General features: G+C 35.5%; 1 protein-coding gene across 1 annotated transcript in view; it reads left to right on the top strand.

The window, feature by feature from the left end:
- CTNNA3 (catenin alpha 3) overlaps positions 1 to 22,305 on the top strand; it is a 1,728,069-nt gene that overhangs the window by 182,671 nt on the left and 1,523,093 nt on the right. Inside the window, exon 6 of the mRNA XM_061197871.1 lies at positions 11,302 to 11,421. Coding sequence (XP_061053854.1) covers positions 11,302 to 11,421 — 120 coding nt within the window. The remainder of the gene's footprint in view (positions 1 to 11,301; positions 11,422 to 22,305) is intronic.

Consider the following 22,305-nt stretch of genomic DNA (forward strand, 5'->3'; position numbering starts at 1 on the left):
AGCCCTGGTCTGGGAAGATCCCACATGCCATGGAGCAACTAGGCCCGTGAGCCACAACTACTGAGCCTGCGCGTCTGGAGCCTGTGCTCCGCAACAGGAGAGGCCATGACAGTGAGAGGCCCACGCACCGTGATGAAGAGTGGCCCCCGCTCGCTGCAACCAGAGAAAGCCCTCGCACAGAAATGAAGACCCAACACACCCCAAAATAAATAAATTAATTAAAAAGCTAGGCTTTAAAAAAAAAAAAAAAAAAATGACCCAACTGTATGCTGTGAAAAAGAAACTTACTTTAGTTTTAAGGGTCCATACAGGCTGCATGTAAAGGGATGGAAAAAGATATTCCATGCAAATGGTAACCAAAAGGGAGCAGGAACTATATTTAGACAAAAGGAAGTTTAAGTCAAAAACTATCAAAAGAGACAAAGAAGGACATTATATAATGATGAAAGTGTAAATTCACCAGGAAGATATAACAATTATAAATATATATGCATCCAACATTAGAGAACCTAAATGTATTAAGCAAACATTGACAGACTGAAGGGAGAAATAGATAGCAATACAATAGGTAGGAGTCTTCAGTACCTCACTTTGAAAAATGGATAGAACTTCTAGACAGAAGATCAATAGGGAAACAGAAGACCTGAACAATAGTATAAACCAAATGGACCTAACAGACATATATGGAACATTTCACCCAACAGTAGTAGAATGCACATTCTTCTCAAATGCACACGACTCTTTCTCCAGGATAGATAACATGTTAGGTCACAAAACAAGTCTTAACAAATCTAAGAAGATTAAAATAATATCAAGGATCTTTTCTACCACAATCGAATGAAACTAGAAATTGACAGCAGAAGGAAAACTGGAAAATTTACAAATATGTGGAAATTATATGACACACTTTTGAACCATTAGGTCAAAGTTGGAATCAGAAAGGAAATTAGGAAATTCCTTGAAACAAATGAAAATGAAAATATACCAAAACTTATGGGATGCAGCAAAAGTAGTGCTAAGAAGGAAGTTCACAGAGATAAATCCCTACATTAACACATTATTGACCAGAGACCTATTAATATGTCTTTTGTTACCTGAACGTTATTGACCGGAGACGTATCAATACGTTTTCAGAGTGTGATACAATTAACATCACCATGCGAAGTTGTTAGAGCTTAAAATTGATCAGGGGTTCATTATACAACTTATGATTGTCGTTATCATTCACATTTTGCTCTGTTAGGTTTTTGTTCCAACCTTGTGTATATTATAAATGCAAGTTTATTACTGTAAAATTTTAAAAAATGACTCATCATGAAATTTTGAGTGAAGAAGAATTTTTTGGTGAATTTCATGCAGATACTTTCTCTGATTGTCCAGGTGACATATATACTAGTGTCTCAGAAGACTGTAGTTCTTCAGAATATAGTTCTGATTCAGATGATGTGAATATTAGACCAACAAGACAAAAAACCTTAGTGACTGATTCTGATACAGAAAGTGAAAATGAAACTCACAGTGCTAGAGAATGCTCCTTTGCTTCTACAGAAGAGTGGCTTGAAGACAACATTTCACGAAAATTTGAAGTCTTTACAGGTGTGTCAGGTGTAAATGTTAATGTAATAACCTGCAAAGTGTTAGTGAAATTACAGAATTAATTTTTGGTAATTACTTTTTCGAGTTGGTCGCTTCTCAAACTTGTATTACTAACAGAATGAAAAATCATATAAAAAGTATGATAAGGCTTTAAAATGGACTGATGTAACCGATAGTGACATGAAGAAGTTTCTTGGATTAGTAATTTTGATGGGATAAATAAGAAAGTCACACTGGAAAGAATATTGGTCGACTGATCCCTTACTTGAAACACCTATCTTTCCAAAGATTATGACAAGAAGAAGGTTTGAACAAATGATGACATTTCTTCACTTTAACGATAACTCAGAAACTCCACTTCCTGCAGACAGAATTTCAAAAGTTGAACCTCTTTTGGATTATTTTCTACCAAATTTCAATCGATCTATATACCCAAACGAGAGCTATTACTTGATGAGGCAATGATAAAGTGGAGAGGACAACTCAGATTCAAAGCCTATAACCCTGGAAAACTTACAAAATATGGAATTTTGGTCAGGATGGTTAGCGAAAGTGAAACTGGATATATATGCAACCTTGAGATTTACATGGGTGAAGGAAAGAAACTGCAAGAAACAATATTATCGGTCCTACAACCTTATCTTGGTTCATGGTACCATATTTACCAAGACAATTATTACAACAGTGTGTCCACATCTGAAATATTGTTGAAAAATAAAACCAGAGTTTGTGGGACTATAAGAGGGAATTGTGGTCTACCAAACCAATTAAAGGAGAAATCTAAAAATCTACAGAGGGGAGAAATCGCATTCTTATGGAAGGGAGAAATGATTCTTCTTCTCTGGAAAGGCAAGAGGCTAGTCTGCATGGTGACAACTATTCATGATGCCTCCATAGCATCTACAGGAAAGGAAGATAGGAGGACTGGCCATCAGATAACTAAAGCCCACTTGTATATTAGAGTATAATAAATATATGAAAGGAGTTGATTGATCTGATCAATATCTGGCAAACTTCGATATCCTCCAGAAAACTCGAAAATGGTTTATTCAATGCTTTAAAATTTATTGTAGCCTAAATGCACAGAATAAAATGACTTACAAGCAATTTTTGTTAGCAATACCTAGAGAATGGGTAACTGACCATTCTGGTGAATGTAGTGGCAGTCCTGCACCTGGTCCTTCTTGTGGTGTTTCTAAAAGAGCCCTGCGCAAAGATCCACCTTGTCTACTATCAGGTAAAATAAAATAACATATTCTAGAGGAAATAATAACCACAGGGCTAAAAAGACAAATGCAGCCAGAAACTGTAGAGTCTGCTTTTCCAGGGGAAAGCACAGTGAAACACGGTATGTTTGTAATAGATGTTCTATTCCCCTGCACAGAGGTGCCTGCTATACGGCCTATCACACTCTAATGAAATATTAGAATGCTTTAGTAAGACATGTACAAAGCTTCAAATAAATACATTAAGTGCAAAAAATGTTGTTGATATTTACTCAAACGTGGGTGTTTCAGTATTCACTTACATAACAAATCGCCGGCCACAGGCGTTAGTTTCTGCAAGAATCCCCCAGTCAATAATGTGTTAAAAAAGAGAAAGATCTCAAGCAAAGAACTTAACTTTATACCTCAAAGAGCTAAAAAAGAATAACTAAGCTCAAAGTTAGAAGAAAGAAGAAGAAAGGAAATCACAAACATTAGAGCAGAAATAAATGAAACAGAAAATAGGAAAATGAGAAAAAACCCCAACAAAACTAAGAGTTGGTTTTTAAAAAAGATAAACAAAATAGACAAACCTTAGCTAGACTAACTAAGAACAGAAGAGAGAAGACTCAAATAAAATCAGAAATGAAAGATGGGACATTACAACTGAGGCCACAGGAATAAAGAATGATCATAAAAACTACTATGAATAATTATACACCAATGAACAATACCTAGAAGAAATGTATAAATTCCTAGAAACATACAACTTACCACCAAGACTAAATCATGAAGGAATAGGAAGTCTGAACAGACCTATAACAAGAAGGGAGATTGAATAAATAATCAAAACCTCCTAACAAAGAAAAGCCCAGGACCAGATGGCTTCACTAGTGAATTCTACTGAACATTTAAAGAAGAATAATGTCAGTGCTTCTCAAACTCTTCCAAACTACTGAAGCAGAGGGAACACTCTCAAACTCATTTTATGAGGCCAGATAAGAATACTACAAGAAAAGAAATTACAGGCTAATATCCCTAATGAATATAGATGCAAAAATATTCAAAAAAATACTAACACACTGAATTCAATAGCATATTAAAGGATGATACACTATGACCGAGTGGGTTTTATGTGGTATACAAGAATGGTTTAACATATGAAAATCAATCAATGTGATACAGCACATGAACAGAATAAAGGGTAAAAATCACATGATCATTTCAATAGATGCAGAAAAAAAGTTTGAAAAAAATTCAACATCATTTTACGATGAAAATTCTCAACAAACTAGGAATAGAAGGAGAGCACCTCAACATAATAAAGTCCATATATGACAAGCTCACAGCTTACATCATACATAATGATGAAGAGCTGAAAACTTTTCCTCTAAGATCAGGAAAAAGACAAGGATGCCCACTCTCACCACTTTTATTCAACATTGTATTGGAAGTCCTAGTCATAGCAACTAGGCAATAAAAAGAAATAAAAGGCATCCAGATTGGAAAGGAGGAAGAAAAACTGTCACTATTTTCAGATAAGATGATATTATATTCAAAAAAACCCCTTAAGACTCCACCAAAAAAACTGGTAGAACTAATAAACAAATTCAGGAAAGTTGTAGGATATATAATCAGGATATAGAAATCAGTTGCATTTCTATACACTTATGATGAACTATCTGAAGAGGATATTAGGAAAACAATGCCATTTACAGTAGCACCAAAAAGAATAAAATACCTAGGAATAAATGTAACTAAGGAGGTGAAAGACTTGTAATACTGAAAACTATAAAACATTGATGAAAGAAATTAAAGAAGACACAAATGGAAAGGCATCCCATGTTCATGGATTGATAGACTTAATATTGTTAAAATGTCCATACCTAAAGTGATCTACAGATTCAAAGCAATTCCTATTAAAATCCCAATGGCATTTTTACAACAGAAATTGAAAAACAACTCTACAATTCATATGGAACCACATAAAAACCACAAATAGCCAACTCAATTCTGAGAAAGAAGAACAAAGCTGGAGGTATCACACTACTCTATTTCAAAAATATTACAAAGCTGCAGTAAACAAAACAGTATGGTACTGGCATAAAGAGAGACATGTAGATCAGTGGAACAGAATGGAGAGCCCAGAAGTAAATCCATGTGTATATAGTCACTGATCTTCAACAAGGGTGCCAAGAACACACAATTGGGGAATTAGTGGGCATAAAGTTTCAGTTAAGCTATGTGAATAAACTAGAGATCTCATATAGAACATTGTACCTATAGACAACAACAATGTATTTTTTTTTAATTAATTAATTAATTTATTTATTTATGGCTGTGTTGGGTCTTCGTTTCTGTGCGAGGGCTTTCTCTAGTTGCGGCAAGTGGGGGCCACTCTTCATCGCGGTGTGCGGGCCTCTCACTATCACGGCCTCTCTTGTTGCGGAGCACAGGCTCCAGACGCGCAGGCTCAGTAGTTGTGGCTCACGGGCCTAGTTGCTCCGCGGCATGTGGGATCTTCCCAGACCAGGGCTCGAACCCGTGTCCCCTGCATTGGCAGGCAGATTCTCAACCACTGCGCCACCAGGGAAGCCCAACAATGTATTTTATACTTAAAATTTTAAGGAGCACATATCTCATGTTAAGTATTCTGCCATAATAAAATAGAATTAAATAAATAAAAAAAATAAGTTTTGTAGTAATATTGAAGAAAAAAATCTAAATAAGTGTATCTATTTCTCTCAAAAATCCCTTGCTCAGAGATGCTCAATAAATAATTATTGAATTACTCTTTTGTTCAGTCCTCGTTCACTACTGAATGGGCATGAGTTTAATGACAGTGGTCTCTTACAATTTTATGGAACTTTAGAATTTATAAAGCAGTAATCTGTAAAGCTAGATTATTTGCTTTTCTAGGGCAAGAGCTATTTCTCTTCTGTTTTCCTCTCTTTCTTGCATGGCTGGCATGTTGCCAGGCCCATATTAAAGATTTGTAGAATGAATGTGTTTCATTTTTCCTCAGCTGATGTCACAACAATCTTATAAAGCAGGCGGGCAAGGACAATTTCTCCCATTTTACAGGTAACACAATCAAGAATTGGAGTAGTAGTGACTTGTCCAAAGGTATGAAATTATTAAATGGCATAACAAGGACTTGAACCCAGACTTCAAGGCCAGTGTACTTTCAACTCCACAGGACTACTTCTAGTTTAGATTTCAAGCCCAATTTTGTTCTATGTTCTTAATTTAACTTTGGTTATCATTCCTTACAGTAAAAAATCATTTGAGATATATGTGTCCTTTAATTTTCAGCTTTAGCTGTAAACTTCCTTTTCATGAGTGATATTATCATCCAGTAAGTTCGTTTGGAAAATATGTATGAAAGTCAATGGATTGAGTTCAGAAAATGAAATAATTTTTTTTCTCAATATTAACTTCATTTTGGTTGCTCTGTATTTGCCATATTTAAGTAGGGTGGATTAGCCATTTCTTATGCTTAAAACAATTTCTTTTTACTCTAAACATTAATATTTATAGAGCATTAATATTTTTTCTTTGCTCATTCCTTCCGTATGCTTTAGTTTCCAGAATCTTTTGACACTATTTCACACTGACATTTTAGGGACACTAAGATCACACTTGGTGATTCAGTGCTTTCAATCAGGTACTTATAGGATACTCTTTTGTATATATAATGCTGTGAATATGGAATTTTTTTTTATGTTATAGGTAACATCTAGTACCTTGTACAAATTCACAAAATATTAAATAAGGAAAAATGACAACTGTTGAGCTGGCTATTCTTTTGGAGCAATGATACTCAATATTTTTTCATTATGGGAATTAGCAGGCTGCTGGAGCTGTGGAATTATTTGATTGTATTGATCTGACTACAAGAGGAAGCCAGGGCATTGGCAGTGAGTGCCAGGGAAACTTTACTTGCCAGAGCCCTGGCTGCATTTTTTCCTGCTGCTTCAGCTGGTTTCTTCTTGTCCTCTTTCTCAAATTACTCCATGAATCTACATAATTTTCGTGAACTCATTGAATGTGTAGTTTGTATAGAACATTGGCTTAGATTTATTTCAAAACATCTTGTCAGGAAAAGGAGGAAAATGTATTTGGGAAGAGGGAATGCTGAGTCAAACTAGATATTTTCTTTTCTGCCTTACTCATGCTTCTCTTTTCTGCAAAGCAGATTTTCAGTTATTTTAATGGGAGATGAGCAGTCATGGTCTCTGTTGTATTATTTTGTGGATTACTATTATTACTATTTTTGGGACTTCCCTGGTGGTGCAGTGGTTAAGAAACCGCCTGCTAATGCAGGGGACATGGGTTCGAGCCCTGGTCCGGGAAGATCCCACATGTCATGAAGCAATGAAGCCTGTGTGCCACAACTACTGAGCCTGCACTCTAGAGCCTGCGAGCCACAACTACTGAGCCCGCATGCCACAACTACTGAAGCCCGCATGCCTAGAGCCCATGCTCTGCAACAAGAGAAGCCACCGCAATGAGAAGCCCGTGCACCGCAACGAAGGGGAGCCCCCGCTCATCGCAACTAGAGAAAGCCCGAGTGCAGCAACAAAGACCCAACGCAGCCAAAAATAAATAAACAAACAAATAAATTTTAAAAAAAGAAAACACTGGGTGTGTTTACATTGCTTACTTTTATGGTATACAATACTTACTGTTTGGGCTTAGAGATACTGTTTGCATCTTCTTATTCTCGTCTGTTGTGTGTGAAATTTGGTAAGGTAGTCAAATAGGACAGAATTTGGATTTCTTTCTCAGTACAGAGACTGTTTTAATATTCAGTTGTGACATTTTTAGAACATACCTAGGTTTGTTTTGGATTCAAATTTATTCATTGGGCTTTTTTTTTAAAGTTTGAATTTGGTTTGCAATGAGTTAAAAATATTAACACAGGATAAACTCAATGTTCAACAAATTATTTTGGGGTTTTGGTTCATTTAAAATTCCCACTCAAAACTTTGAACAGGTAAAATCCAGAAATATTAAAATCTCTTAGATTGTTTGTGCTTCCTTTCCCAACTTCAACTGAGAGGTCATTTATTTTGAGAAACAGTCAATATAATGAGACTACAGTGCACTAAACTAATGTAGAAAATCTCAAGAGGTCTGTTTCAGTTATCAAGCAGAGTGGCCTATTGGAATAAAAAATTTTCAAATCAAGGCAACATTAAATCTCTTTAAGTAAAATATAAATCTCCCCTTAACCTTTGTCTTATTTTTGTCTTCTGTACTTCAGCTGCACCTGCAAGGTAAAATTATTGCTTTTACTCTTTAGCATCTTTAAGTGTATATGTGAGCAGATGGGAATGGGATGTGTTTGATAGGGATCTAGCTTAAAGTTATATTATAGATTTTGTATGACCTCTCCTTGACAATTATTTGTTGTTTTAAGTGAAAAAATGTACTTAAATGAATGAATCATCATAGTTTGAGTATTTGGAACTATTTAGTATCAATAAATGGAGGATGTAAGTCCTGATAATGAAAGTTCAAACTTAAATCTCCACATTATGCAAACTCTGATGTTTAATGAAAACATCTTGTGGGGGTGTATCATTATTGGATTTTCTCCCTTTTTTCTTTGGCCATGGACATATTACCTGGAAGTATTGGTTTTCATGTTTCTTATTTTGAAGCCTTGAAAATATGTTTACCCTAAAATTCCTATTTGGAGTTGTGTAAAATTCACAGAGATAAATGTGAAGAAGAAATAGTTAAGAAATAGAGCTAATATTTCTTAGGGAAGAGAAGATGCAGGGGATAAAGAATGCTTTAGAATTAAACAGGTTGATTGGTAAAATCGCTTATGTTAATTTATATATAAAATTACTTAAATTGTTTAGAATCTCAGATCTGGTATTTGATTTGAACATAGTGAGAAGGGATCAAGAAGTGGGCAAGGCACAGAAATGATCATACAACATGATAAATAGTTTATATAAAGGTCATTAAAATTATGTTAAAAGAAAGTTGTTTCCTATGCTACAAAAGGGGGAAAATGAACAGACTTTGGCTGTTTAAACTGATGGGTAGAATCAGTTCCCATTTAATGCTCTGAAAACTCCTTTGAGGCCCAACTCAAATTCCCTCATGTCTTCTATATGACCTGAGTCTCTCTGTCAGTATCAATGTTTTTTTTAATATTTCACCATGTTACTTTTTTTTTGGCCATGCCTTGTGGCATTAAGGATCTTAGTTCCCCCACCAGGGATCAAACCCATGCCCTCTGCATTGGAAGTGTGGCGTCTTAACCACTGGACGGCCAGGGAAGTCCCACCACATGTTACTTTTATCTCTTTTTTTGCACTCCTTTTACTACTTTGCCTTGTGTTAAAGTTAATGGTAGAGTAGAAAAAGTATAAACATTATAGTAAAAACCCAGTTCCATTTTGAAATGTATAGACATATCGAATCACTATGTTGTATACCAGGAACTAACATAGGTCAGTTATACTTCAAAAACAAACAACTAAACAACCAAAAAAAAACTCGTAGAAAGAGGGATTGGATTTGTGATTACCAGAGGCGGGGTGTGGTGGGAGAGGGAATTGGACAAAGGTAGTCAAAAGGTACAAACTTCCAGTTATAAGGTAAATAAGTACTAGAAATCTGATGTACAACATGATAAATACATTTAACAATGTTGTATGTTATATATGAAAGTTAAGAGTAAATTCGAAGTGTTCTCATCACAAGGAAATAATACTTTTTTATATTTCTTTAAAAAGAAATATAAAATACTTTCTTACAAAAGTATCTGTATGAGATAATGGATGTTCACTAAACTTATTGTGATAATCATTTTGTGATGTACGTAAATCAAATCATTATGTTGCACACCTTAGGTTATACAGTGCTATATGTCAATTATATCAATAAAACTGGAAAAAAAGTAACATTTGGCCTAATATAAGGTTTTGTGGTTCTCAGGAGAACCTGGGCAAAGCCAGATTAGGAGAAAAGGCTGGGTGAAAGAAAAATTAAGGAATGTATCATTTTTATGAATTAAAATTATGTACTATTGAAAAAAAATGGTTCAAGCTTTCTGAGTCTCAGTTTACTTGTAGAATGGGAAGACAAATAGGAACTCCTGTGGTTCTTGTGAGGATTAAATTGGAAAGGATAAAGTACCTGGCACTGAGCAGGCACTCAGTAAATGTCAGTATCTTTCCCATTTCTGAGTTTCATGTCTAATTTCCCTGGTAGTCTATAAGTTACTTTAGGGCAGGAAATATGTTTTATATTCATAGAGCCTTGTGCATAGTAGGCTCTAAAAGATTGTTTGTTGAATTTAATTTATTGTCCTGCTGTGAAAGTTTAGCACTATTATTTCCTATTTCTTTTTCCTCTGTCACCTTGGATTGAGATAAACATGTTGCTTTCATGAAATTGAGGATTTAATTCAGTAGAATGCCCTTATAATATGACTTATTCCATGGAGTTTGAAATAGTAAGGGTCAAATTATTTCCCTGGAAACTTAATTATATTCTATAAAATCTTATTAGCCTGTCTCGTAGCATCATAGTCACAGTGGAATTCTGGTGTGTTTAAGATGGTGAAGTCTATATCTGTAGAATTCTATCTAATGGCACACATTGAGAATATGGGAAATAAATGACATAAAGAAAGAGCAGATGCAAATGTCTTGCAAATGATATTACTTGACATTTTCAATCACTAATCCTCTAAAGTATGTTCTAATTTACTAAAATAAACCAAGAATTCAATTTCTTGTGAGCTCCTTTTGCTTAATTATTAGTAGCAGAACAATATTCTGTGATACACTGCAATTTGTCTTCTTTGTGTTTATCTAGTATCTGACTTAAAAATGAATGGAGCATTCTGATTCAGCAGAACTGATTTCATTAACTCATGTCTGTTATAGAGCAGAAATGAATAAATGTTTGCTGAATATTCTACATATGCTTCGATCATCAAAACATTTGTTTTCCTTTCTTCTGAAAATATAAGATCTGAGAGATCTTCCTGGCTGAAGTTTGCTGGGTGCCTATTCTGCATAAATGTTTCTATAGAGGCAAGTGGCTACCTTTACATAAATTTGTTTCCATGATTGGGATGTGAGAGCTCTTTTTAATACTTTCTCATTATGATTTGAAATTATACATTCATTGCAATTTTTTTCTTTAAGAGTAGTAGCAGTGTATCCTAAGACATGAAAAGTTAAAGAAAAATTTTTTTTAATGCAGTGTGTTCTTTTGTTAGAATGAGGACTAAACAGGCTTCTCATTCATGCAATAATGTTGCTTGTACTTAGCACATAGTTTCTAATTCTGTATAGTTGTGCCTAACTATTTAATTGAAAGGCAATTAGCTAGCCTCTGTTACCTCTGTATTATGAATGGGAGAAACTGAGGCTCAGTATTGACTATTTGTCTGTGTTACTGGTTAGGAATTTGAGAAAAATATGCTGCTATCCTAATGATTTACTTTTGTTTTCGATTTCAGTTTCAGAGGACATTTGAGTCTCTTAAAAATGTTTCCAACAAATCTGACCTCCAGAAAACCTACCAGAAGCTTGGGAAGGAGCTGGAAAATCTGGACTATTTAGCCTTCAAACGTCAGCAGGTAGGATTCAGAGCTCTCCTTGGTGGACGATACGAACACTTTAGTCTTCTCGCCTTCCTGCCTGTCAGAGGCTCAGGTGGGTCTGGGGAGACTTATCTTCTAATGTTTAGGGCAGAAATAAGTTGTGCTGTGTGGTGCTGACCTGCCGTGTTCACACGGCTTCCTGCGGCATTCAACGTTGTCCTTGCTTTTATATGTGCACTTTGGGGGTTTCCACGAGTGTCCTTATACCTCTTTTAAAGAAAACTCCTGCTGGTTTGTGAAGGTTCAACTACCCTTTGACTAAGGATGCCTTAGTGGCATAAAGGGAACCTCGATGTGGCTTGAATAGGTGGCTTTTATATTTGACAGGGGGATACGTGAGGAGAAAAACCACCTCAAGACCAAGAAAAGGATGTGGATGTACATACAAGCTTAAAGAAAGGAGTCATAAATATGCCAAATAGTTTTGTTGTTTTTTTTTTAGTTTAGCTTTAGTTTTCTTGTTTGATCTCTGAAGATCAGTAAAAATTTGCTAAATGTGTAAGGTTAAAGGGAAACATGCTTTCCAAGTGCACGTCTTTTAGCCTCTTTTTATAGACCACAAGATAAATCCAGAGCCAAAATAGACTTTTATAGGGTTGCTTTTAGAGTTCATATTTTATAATGTTAATAATCATTAAATTCTGTGTGTTTGCAAGATACTGCCATAGTAGGTAGCTACTTTTCCCAAACTGGATCTTTTCCAGTTTCTTCACAGCCACTAGGTGTCAGGATCATCAAGCTTTTACTGGGGCTGAATGTTTATTCCCATCAGAACAACCAGTTAGATGTTTAAATTAGGTTGCATGAAATTCGGGAATGTGCTCAATGATGGATAGCATCTAGAAAAATGACTAAGTGGCTGACTCCCATGGCCAGGCACCGAGTCCATTACTTAAGACTGTTTTCTGTTAGTGTGGCAAAGGGTGTGACTCTCTTGACACTGCCTAATTTACAAATTTTGGATCTTTTGGAAGGGGGATTTCAAAGCAGTACTTCCTTTATTTAGTTAAACCTCATGAAGTCAACATGGTGTGGTCTAGAAATAGTGACTTGAAAAGAGAATTGTGTTCTAAGGCTTGGCTTTATAATAGACATTACGTGGGCATTTATTTAACCTTCTCATGATCTTATTTTCCTAGGAGTTATATTTGTTTTGTAGAGTGTTCTGGGGCAAACGCAATATCTTTGCACATACTTTAATTTATATGAAAAAGGACCCAATATCCATTTGTTTTCTTTATTCATTTTATATTAGTGAAGGCCTAGGTATTAGCACATGTAACAGAAGCAGTCACGGTTACTGAGAGCTACTACAGTAAGCTCCCAAATGATGCTGCTTAAAATTCACACTGTGAGTCACTGCTCTGGCCTGTGTAGTTTTTAGTACAGTTTTGTTTCCAAGAGCCGTATTATACCACTGGGGGTCACTGCTCTGGCCTGTGTAGTTTTTAGTGCAGTTTTGTTTCCAAGAGCCGTATTATACCACTGGGGGTCACTGCTCTGGCCTGTGTAGTTTTTAGTGCAGTTTTGTTTCCAAGAGCCGTATTATACCACTGGGGGTCACTGCTCTGGCCTGTGTAGTTTTTAGTGCAGTTTTGTTTCCAAGAGCCGTATTATACCACTGGGGGGTATTTGAGTTGGCAGGCAGCAGTCACTGTCCTCTTCTCTTATCCTTTCTCATCAGCACCTTTTCAGTGATTAGATTCTTACATTAGCTAATTGGGAATTTGGAAAAATGTGAATGCTTCAAGGGCAGAAGGGCATAATTCTGGGAGAATGGCATTGAGGACAGACAGGTAAATTGCATGTGTATGTGAGAGAAAGATGGGCACGTGGTTATTTATATATGTAGACGTATGTTTATGCATATATAAATCTTACATTTTATTTATTAAATGACAACTGTCTGCCACACAGTGTGATTAGAACATTTATGGATTAGATCATTAAATACTTGTGACACTATAATAAGGTTGGTTTTATGAGCACCATTTTACAGATGAGGAAACTGTTAAGAGAGTTAAGTAACTTGCCTAAAGTCACTAGGCAAGTAAAAGCTGAGCTTCAAATAGGTACCAGTCTGACTCCAAACCTGGGCTTTCTCCAATATCTCTGCAGGGAGCCAGGCTGGGGGGATAGTAGAGTGAGGAGTTCTAGGCATGCAGTATGAAGACAATTTTAGGATAGGACACACATGGGGCTTAAAGAGACATTTGAAAATGGGCATCTGATGAGAGGCAGAGACAGGGGCAGCTCTCTCCTCCTCTCTTTCTCTCATGCAAATTGTACAGTATATACAAAAACACAAAAGAATTTTTGAAAGAATATCTTCAGACAGCTAAGAAAATGTATAAAACTTTATGTTTACAATCTTTGAATGTTATATCTAGTAACCCTAGTTCTAGTGAAATTTATCACACAAGGCAATTTTTTTAAACTCAAAAGGACAAATTCTTGTGAAACAGACTTACCTGCATACATAGAATACTGTCAACCCTTTGTTTTACTTGATTCTGCTTTTTCCTATATCTAGTGATCATTTTTTCTACCTGGAAAAGATGGAAGGGGAATTAGAGTGAAATGGTCAGAAAAAGGATGGTAGAGTAGAAAGAAAGTCAGGGACCAAAGAGCGGTAAAAAAGAGGGAAAGGGACTTATAGGGATAAGAGGGATAAAGTGAGGGAAATTAAACTATATTTGGTTTTATACTATATGCATTTAGTAAGTTAAAGTGTTGATTTTTGAAGAATTAAAAACTCTCAAAATAGAGAAAGGGAAAAAAAGAGATGATTACAAGAAGACATAGTGAATGAGGGAAGTGGCAGAGAAGAGAAAGACAAACTTTGTTTCCCATTAGCTTCCAAATGTAGCAAAGCTTCCTAGAAATTTGTAATATTAACCAAGTTCTTCTGTACCAAAGCCACAGAGAAATTGTTGTGTTTCCTGGATGGGCAGGGTTTAAAGAGTCAGAACATTACCTTTTCTCTGACTTGGTAGGATTTGTCTTTTATGTCCTATCCTACACTCTGTAAAGTCCCCCAAACCTATAAACACACATTAGTAAGTTTCTCCTACCGGAAAAGATTTAGGTCTCTGTAAAATTGCCATTCAACAAGAAAGCTTCTGCCTTATAAGGCAGGATGCTTTGTACCAGAGAATTAGTCATGCTTTGTTCCCTGGTCCAACCATATTTATCATTTCTCTTTGTGACAGAACGTAAGCTCTGTAAGGAGAGGGCCTTGTCTGTCACCTTCAATGCTGTATGCTCTGCAGTGCTCACAGCAGTATCTGACCCATGGCTAATACTCAGTAAATACTTGTTGGTGCTGTTATTGCTATGAACAAGGAAGCATGCCAAAAGTTTTAGCCTCAGATTATAGGCAATTAATTGATGTGTTTTACTGTACTTTTTTAATATAATTAAAAAAAAATATTTTATTTATTGATTTTTGGCTGCGTTGGGTCGTTGTTGCTGTGCGTGGGCTTTCTCTAGTTGCAGCGAGCGGGGGCTACTCTTCCTTGTGGTGCGCGGGCTTCTCATTGCAGTGGCTTCTCTTGTTGCGGAGCATGGGCTGTAGGCACGTGGGCTTCAGTAGTTGTGGCTCGTGGGCTCTAGAGCGCAGGCTCAGTAGTTGTGGCGCACGGGCTTAGTTGCTCCGCGGCATGTGGGATCTTCCCGGACCAGGGCTTGAACCTGTGTCTCCTGCATTGGCAAGTGGATTCTTAACCACTGCGCCACTAGGGAAGCCCTACTGCACTTTTAAAATTCAGAAGGGTATTAACCCTGAGGCTTCCTGGATGCCAAACGTTGACAGATTGCTCCTTGCCTTATGTGTTATTTAGGTTTTCTCCTAACATATTTCATTTTACATCTATTTCTTTAAACAAACACAGAACATCAATATTACCTTAGCTATGAATTAGGGATGCCCAATAAACTGACTATAATTATTTTCTTGGACTCTTTCATTAGATTTTATTTTCTGTCCCTTTCTATGACATTTTAAACATCATTTTGAGAGATTTCTTTCCCTAGGCCACATATATCCCTGGAATACTTTGCTCTATTCTTTTACTTTTTTTGAGGGTTGGTGGGGGAAGATTATTATGCTTTCTCTCCTAGGTGTAAGCTTTGCCTTTCCTTTCCTTTCCTTTCCTCTCCTCTCCCTTCCCTTCCCTCCCCTCCCCTTCCCTTCCCTTTTTCTGCTCCTGCTCCTGCTTCTTTCCTGTTTGTTTGTCTTTTAAAGAGTGAGTGCTTACACTTCAACTATTCCTTGGGCTATATTTTAGGTTGGGGTACAAGCATTTCTCCATTTTCCTAATGTCAAAAAGACTAATGTTAAAAATAGCTTTGGTTGGAAAAGGTGAGGGAAGGCTGTGATAGACGAGGTGGTGGGATTCTCAGGATGAAGCCATCTGAAGTAAATGGATGACAAAGCCATATTACCAAGAATCTGGAGACTTTTTCAGTTTTTACTACATCTGAAAATGCAGTCTTAGAGTTTATTTGCTTAGACTGTTTGGTTTTTATCCTCCAGGTTGATGATACATAGGAATGGTAATAGCAAGCTGCAGCTATTATATAGAGCCCAGGTTTATGTATTAATTTGAGAGTTTATAAATCAAGAGATTTCCTTGGAGCTTTGTTTTTCTGGAATAAAATAAAATAAAGTTCGATATTCTAGACTATAATTTTATTCCTTTCTTCTATTCTTATAATGCTATTATAAGTATTAAGAAGTGTATAAGGTAATAGCATTATAAGACACAGCCTGTTTTCAGAAACTTCTAAAGTCCTTTGGTATGAATTAAATTTGACATTATTGAGTTGAACATTATGTAGACTGAAGCACATTTACACACTGATGTGAAAATATGTAAAATTAAAATATCATACCTCAGATATACATCCATGTTTCAACGTATCATGATCCCTGATCTCCCCCTTGTCTCCCTGATCATGGCATGCTATTCTTGCCTTCTGAACTTTTCACAAGTTCATAAACTTGATATTTAGGATATCTAGCCCTTTTCTATTTACCTATTTAACTACTAATCTTTCTTTAAAGCTAAACTGAAGTCTAGCCTCCCTCACGACACTTTATCCTATGGCTTCCGATCAGTATGTAAACTCTTCCTTCTTTGCCATTCTTAGCTTTTATCCATGTCATACAATTTAGCATCTGATTGATTACACACTTACTGAAGATCCATGTAGTACAGGTTAGAGTGTGGGCTTTGCAGTCAATCAAATATTGTTAGATTATTTGTACTGCTTTAGGCACTGCAGCTTTTTGTTTTAAAATGTTAGGAAAATAATACCTCACTTATAACCTGTTTTGAGAAAACAATATATAAAGTGTAAAGTACATATATGCTTTAAATCCTTTAAAATACATAAAGGAATCAGTATATAAAGGACTTACCATAGTGCCTGGCATGTGGTTAGTATAAGCTGTAGTTATTATGATGTTGTTTTTGTATTATTCTCATCTGTCTTCATCCTAGATGGTTGGTAAGTTCCATAAGAATACGCTGTCTGTTTTGTATACTTTTGTACTTCACGTAGGGTCCAGTACTGTTATGAACATAGAGGGTAGGATGTTTTTGGACATTTGTAACATAGTGGTTAGTGAGCTCTGTCATAAAAAATGTTGTTACCTTTTGAGAAGGGAGTTGCAGTATTTGGTGCTAATGTGTTTTTTAGGTAGTGTCTCTTGATGGGCAGTGAAATTAAGGTCCTGAGTACTTTGCTGTGGCAATCTATAACATAAGGTAGGGTGTTAGACCCAATGTTCTGGCTAAACCCCAACTCATGTAATAATTACATCATATGCGCCTAAACTTCCTTTGTGGTTCCAGGTGATATCATTCAGCATAATATTGTTCTCTCTTTAGTGGTGAAGTTCAGGAGTGAATACTGCCTTTTTCTTTTTCTGAACTGAGTGAGTTAACCCCTTTAGATAGCTCCAAAACCTGAATGGTATACAATACCTTACAGAATAGGAATTGAATTTAAAATGACCCCTTATCAATGAAGAAAAACAGAAATAAATCAGATGAATTTTATTTAGTAAGAATGACTGCAGGTTAACACCTTGCATTGAGAAATAAAATTCTAGGTGGATAATGACTGACCACATGGAAAAGAATCCCAAGCTTACTCTGGAACTCAAGAACTCTGAGGGACACAATACAGCAATGTAGCACTCCTGTGAAATCAACACTTAGCAAAACAAAATGGATGGTTGTTAGGCTTGCTGTTTTTGTGCTATAGAACATAGAGTAGAGAAGTTGATGATTTCAAGTAATAGTCTTTAACCATGTAAAGACTTATAGCAAGACTTTATAACATTTTTTGTAAAAAATGTTATGGATCATCTAGGATAAAGGGATATACAGTGATATTGCACTGGGAGTTGTTTACCTGTAAGGACAATGTAAGGGAGAACTAACTTCCCATTTACGTTAACAATAAACTAGAAGTTTTAAGTATATTTTACTTAAGACCTTTAAAAATAAAGTACATATGCATCTGGGATTATTTAGCTGCAGTCTAAAGAAGAGTATAATTGGGGGCTGAATGAGTGTTATGGTAAGGTGCTAAACTTCTAGAATGATAGTTCTATAAGAATAGATTCACTTCAGTGGCCTTTGTTAGATGAAATATGTTAATAGCTCAATTGGGAGAAGAGCCTTCCCTTTCTTATTCTGTAATTAATCCAACTCTCTTGAAAGAGTTCTGATTGAATTATTCCTTTTAAGAGTAAGTGAACCAAAGACTGCTACATTAAAATATTCATGTCTATCTTAGATGGTATTCTGTTTCTTATTTGCCCAGTCAAGTAAAATGATTATTTATGCTGTTTATAAAACTGTTTCTGAAGATCCCAAAGCATTTCAGACATTGTTTAAAAATTACACAGATTTTAAAAATGCTGGATTATAATACAGTGTGCTACAATAAATTTCAAGCCAACCCAAATGTGCTTTATTCTGTCCACTGCATGTGCAATTCCATTTTTATTCAATTGCATACAGTTGTTTGTCTCACAGGAAAAAGGAAGAGATGGCATTACATTTATTCTTCAGTTTTCTGATACAGACAGAGAAAAGAAGGTTGGATACATCATTCAAGGTCATTCCGAGTCAGTAGCAGGTTCAGAATTAATATTCACATTTCCTAATTTCTAGCTTATTGCAATAGCCATTCAACCATTTTTACTCCTTCATAAACTACAGATCTTTATAGGGTGATTTCTTTTTCTATAGTTATAGTCCGAAATTAAAAAACCTTATGGATTTTTATATAAGAACCTCACCCTTTATTTAAAAACAAATAATCAAAATGATGCATATTATATATTTGTTCTCCTTCTCAAGTTTGATTTCCACATTGGATATAGTTAATAGTCATGACAAGTAAGTGTATTCTATTAAATTAGTAAAGTAAAAACATTACAGAGAAATCTTTTAAGTTCTAAGGTTTGTTATTTTATTTCCATCTGTTGTCTCAAGGGTTTCATTTATTGGTGGCAATTAGGTAGAAAGCTGTCGAATCAAGCACATACTAGCTGATTTTCATGCACCAGAAAAGATTTATTAATTTTTTTACAAGGTTGTTTGCTGTATGATAGTTTATCTTATGGGAAGCTTATAGCTACTTTGTAGTGGGGTATGCTCATTTAAATAGTTAATTCTTTGTCATGGCTTGTTTTCAAAACTTACAATGCTGATAGGAATTTTAGAAGTGGTAAAAAACTTTAGTGTTTGCATCAATGTGGCAGTTATTTGTGCATGTCTTATATTGACATACGAGTTCATAAGATTGTCAATAAAAGTTGGTATTGATGAGAAATTAAAGTTCTAAAAGAGTTAACTCTGAAAATGATATCTTCGCTAGTCTGTTTTATAGCTTGAAAATGACCTTTGTGTACAAATCAGATAACTTTTTACCGCTAGGATTATGACCTCTGGTGGTTTAAGATGAAAACTAAAGAAGATATAGAAGAATTAGTGAACCTTAAACTAAGGAGCCTTTAGAATTCATCTAACTCAACTGTTTATTTTAGATGTGAAGAAAAATGAGACCCAAGGAGATTAGATGTCTTCTATGAGTCTATACACTTTGCTAGTGGTAGAGCTGGGACGATAACAGTAGGTGATATTTTCTTTGGTTCTTTTCTGAGTCGTTTAGCATAAGTCAGCCAGTTGTATACTGATTCTTTGGTATCTCTGGTTTGTATTCTGAATGTAACTATAGATGCTTATAACATCCATGTATATGTATAAGCTGTATTAGGCACTGAGATGACTATAAATGGAGATCATTCAGTAGTGCCATTTTTTAAAATGAAAAGACAATGCAATAATATTACAACATTTTAGAAGAGGTAGAAATTATATGCATCACCTGGTTCAACCACTTCAATACATGGATACACAAATAATACAGAAAACATCATTTTGTTCTTTTCTATTGTATAGGAATTTTCATTTCTTCGGCAATTTCTAGATCCTGTGCCCTCTAAACCAGTGCTTCCTAAACTTTAATATGCATACAAATAACAAGGGGAATTTTGTTAAAATACAAATTTTGATTCAGTAGATTTGAATCGAGACTGGAGAGTCAAACAAGTTCCTCAGTGATGCTGATGTTGATGGTCCATGGATCATACTTCAAGTGTCAAAGGAGTTTTAATAATAAATTGCAGGAGAGCATTATTTCCAGTTGTGTCCCAAGAGCCTAATATAGTCCCTGGAACATAGTAAGTACTTAATAAATATTTTGGATTTGAATTATGATCCAGTAGTAAGATGTGTGTCTATGTTTGGACACAGAAGATATTGCTAGCCTACAATAATATCCTTTATCACAAATTTTATATAGTTTATTTTGATGTTTCACTGTCATGTGAAAAGACATGTTACGCACGTACGTACTGTGTTTTAATAGATTACATATTTCAATAGTTGTAGACGTTGTCCTTTGTATATTTTTGCTACAAGTGAAAGACTGAATATGAGAGCAACTGAGTCTAAGGTACAGGAAGCTGAAGAAGAGTGAGAATGTATCAATAGTATTTTAACACTGCAGTGTTCATTGTGACTTGGCCAAACTGACCATGGGACCAGCTGGTATTGACTCAGCAGCATTTGTTCCAGAAAAGCAAGCTTGGTCACATACTTACTATACAACTGATGAAAATTAAAGTCTCAAACACATTCTTATTAAACTTGTGTATCCAAGTTGTGTGTTTCTACCTGAGTGTACAATCAGAAAGCATCACAATGATTGTTACTGTGTCCTTGTCAGGCGAAAAGATTACTGCTACAGCTACAGCTCTCCATGTTAATAGTAGTGCTGGGAACATGCCTAGAGCGCTACTGGCTAAAATTCAAAGGAAGTGTTGATGCTGCTTCGATGAGGCCAACAGTTCTGCTGACAGCAGAGATATAAACATGCACCCACCAATCATGCAGCCTTTTGTAGATGTTAAGCGGTTGGTTTGTAAGGGGTTGATTGCCTGCGGCTAGTTTAATATGTAATGAGAAATTCAGTTTTTCCTTTATTTTTTAAAAGCGTACTCAATTTTTGCTCTCTAAAATACCATATTTGGATAGTTTCAAGTTGCTATTTAGGAGGAAGCTAGTCAGCTTTTATATTATTTCTCATGCTCCAAATGTGACAGCAGTAGAAGCACATGCTGAAATACATCTAGGTGAGGGCAAGTATCACGAGAAGACGGAGCAGCGTTGCTGGCTTGCTCCACATTTTGCTCAGTGATTTAAAGGCTATGTACCTGTATAGGTTTTCTTCCATGCACTCTGGTTTCAAATGACCAAAAAAAAATTAACCTAGTTAATATTCTTCAAAGTCATATTACATTTTAGATGGGATATCTTTGAATTTTTGCAATGTAAATAGTTTTTCTTCTATGGACAGCTGACACTTGTATTCATTGATCAAGTTAACCATATTTTGCTTATTAATATTCTTAGTATCACCTAGGGGATTTTAGCAAGATGCCACAATCAACCTATAATTTACATTGTATTCTTCCCTTAACTGTATTTTTATGAATCTAATTTTTTTCTCTGTTGTAGCGTACAGCATTAATACATGCTAATATTCTCTATATAAATGCTGCTTATATTATTATAGCATCTGGTTGCGCCATAGTTAAGTATTTATCATCTACTCCATTATAAAAGCTTTGTTCCAAAGGAGCTGTATGAGCCTATTAGATATATACACAATTAAGTAGGTAATGATCTGTGGCTGCATCCATACAGCATCAACAGCTGACCTGGGTTGGTTTTCCAAGTATGTTGCTGGTTGATAGATTAGGGGATTAAACTGTTTTCGTTATTTTGAGGGCCTTTTTTGTGCTCTGAATTTAACTTACGTATTTTGTTGTAACCTTATTTTTTGCTTAGTGAAGAAATTATAGTATTTCCTCATTATGATTTAGATATTGGTGTTTATCTCTATTGTGCTAAGCTCTCCACCCAAACATTGGGAGTAACTGAAGCCTCTCTTGGTACTTTCATTGGTGCAGAATGAATGGTCCACCAAATGTTTCATCGCAGATAGTTATACATTTATGTCTTCATCTTAAATTTATATTTGTAAAACTAAAGTTAATTGAGTTTAGGTCATTTCCCCGGCTTCAAGGTTAGAGTCATTAAGAATAGTTAGGGTACTTTTTTTTTTTTAAACATCTTTATTGGGGTATAATTGCTTTACAATGGTGTGTTAGTTTCTGCTTTATAACAAAGTGAATCAGCTATACATATACATATGTTCCCATAGCTCTTCCCTCTTGCGTCTCCCTCCCTCCCACCCTCCCTATCCCAC

This window comes from Eubalaena glacialis, chromosome 1 (genome assembly GCF_028564815.1).
Source record: "Eubalaena glacialis isolate mEubGla1 chromosome 1, mEubGla1.1.hap2.+ XY, whole genome shotgun sequence".
Lineage (NCBI taxonomy): Eukaryota > Metazoa > Chordata > Mammalia > Artiodactyla > Balaenidae > Eubalaena > Eubalaena glacialis.